This window comes from Egretta garzetta, unplaced genomic scaffold (assembly GCF_000687185.1).
Source record: "Egretta garzetta isolate BGI_Z169 unplaced genomic scaffold, ASM68718v1 scaffold163, whole genome shotgun sequence".
Classification (NCBI taxonomy): Eukaryota; Metazoa; Chordata; class Aves; order Pelecaniformes; family Ardeidae; genus Egretta; species Egretta garzetta.
In genome coordinates this window covers 1743137-1743744 of record NW_009259308.1, presented here as the reverse complement: position 1 = coordinate 1743744, position 608 = coordinate 1743137, and the positions used below count along the sequence as shown (strand labels likewise).

General features: G+C 53.8%; 1 protein-coding gene across 1 annotated transcript in view; it reads left to right on the top strand.

Annotated features, from left to right (window-relative positions):
- Positions 1 to 541: 541 nt before the first annotated feature.
- The window catches only part of LHX8 (LIM homeobox 8), an 11363-nt gene continuing 11296 nt past the window's right edge, over positions 542 to 608 (top strand). Inside the window, exon 1 of the mRNA XM_009636139.2 lies at positions 542 to 556. Coding sequence (XP_009634434.1) covers positions 542 to 556 — 15 coding nt within the window. The remainder of the gene's footprint in view (positions 557 to 608) is intronic.

Genomic DNA, 608 nt, shown 5'->3' with positions numbered 1-608 from the left:
GATGGGCAAGCTGTTGCTTTATTCTCCCGAAATGTCCCGAGAACACCGGCAGTATTTGGTTTGAGGGAACTCTGCGGGCAAGGTTTGTAATCGTGGAAAAAGCGTAACCTACGCCCCCCCTCCGCTGACGGACATTTTCTAGTTTTCCGGGGAGCTGTGGAGAGCCAGCTCCTGGCATCCTCGGTCCGCGGCGCGACCGGAGACACCCATGTTAATTAGCAACATCCCTGGTCTTCCAGGCTTCGTTTCGGAACCGGAGTAACGCTACGGCCTTTGGGCAGCCCAGATGCTCCTTTTTTAGCCTAACAAGAAAGGTTTTATCACGGGCTCTTAGAGGCGCGAGCGAGAGTAGAAGCAGATTTAGGAGTTGTGAGTCTAAGCTACGGGAAGGCGCTCGGGCTTTGGGTTTCAGCAGTGTGGAAAAACCTTTCCCGTTCACACGTACTCTGGCTTTCCGTCGCGTTTGCCGCCTTTGCTAATGGAGAGATGTAACTGGAATCTTTGTTTAGACTGGGGCGGCGCGGGGAAGCTGTGGCGAGCGATGAAGACAAACGAGGTGTGTGTGTGTGGGGGGAACCTCTGGGGTTTTTTCGTTGTTGTTGTTGTTG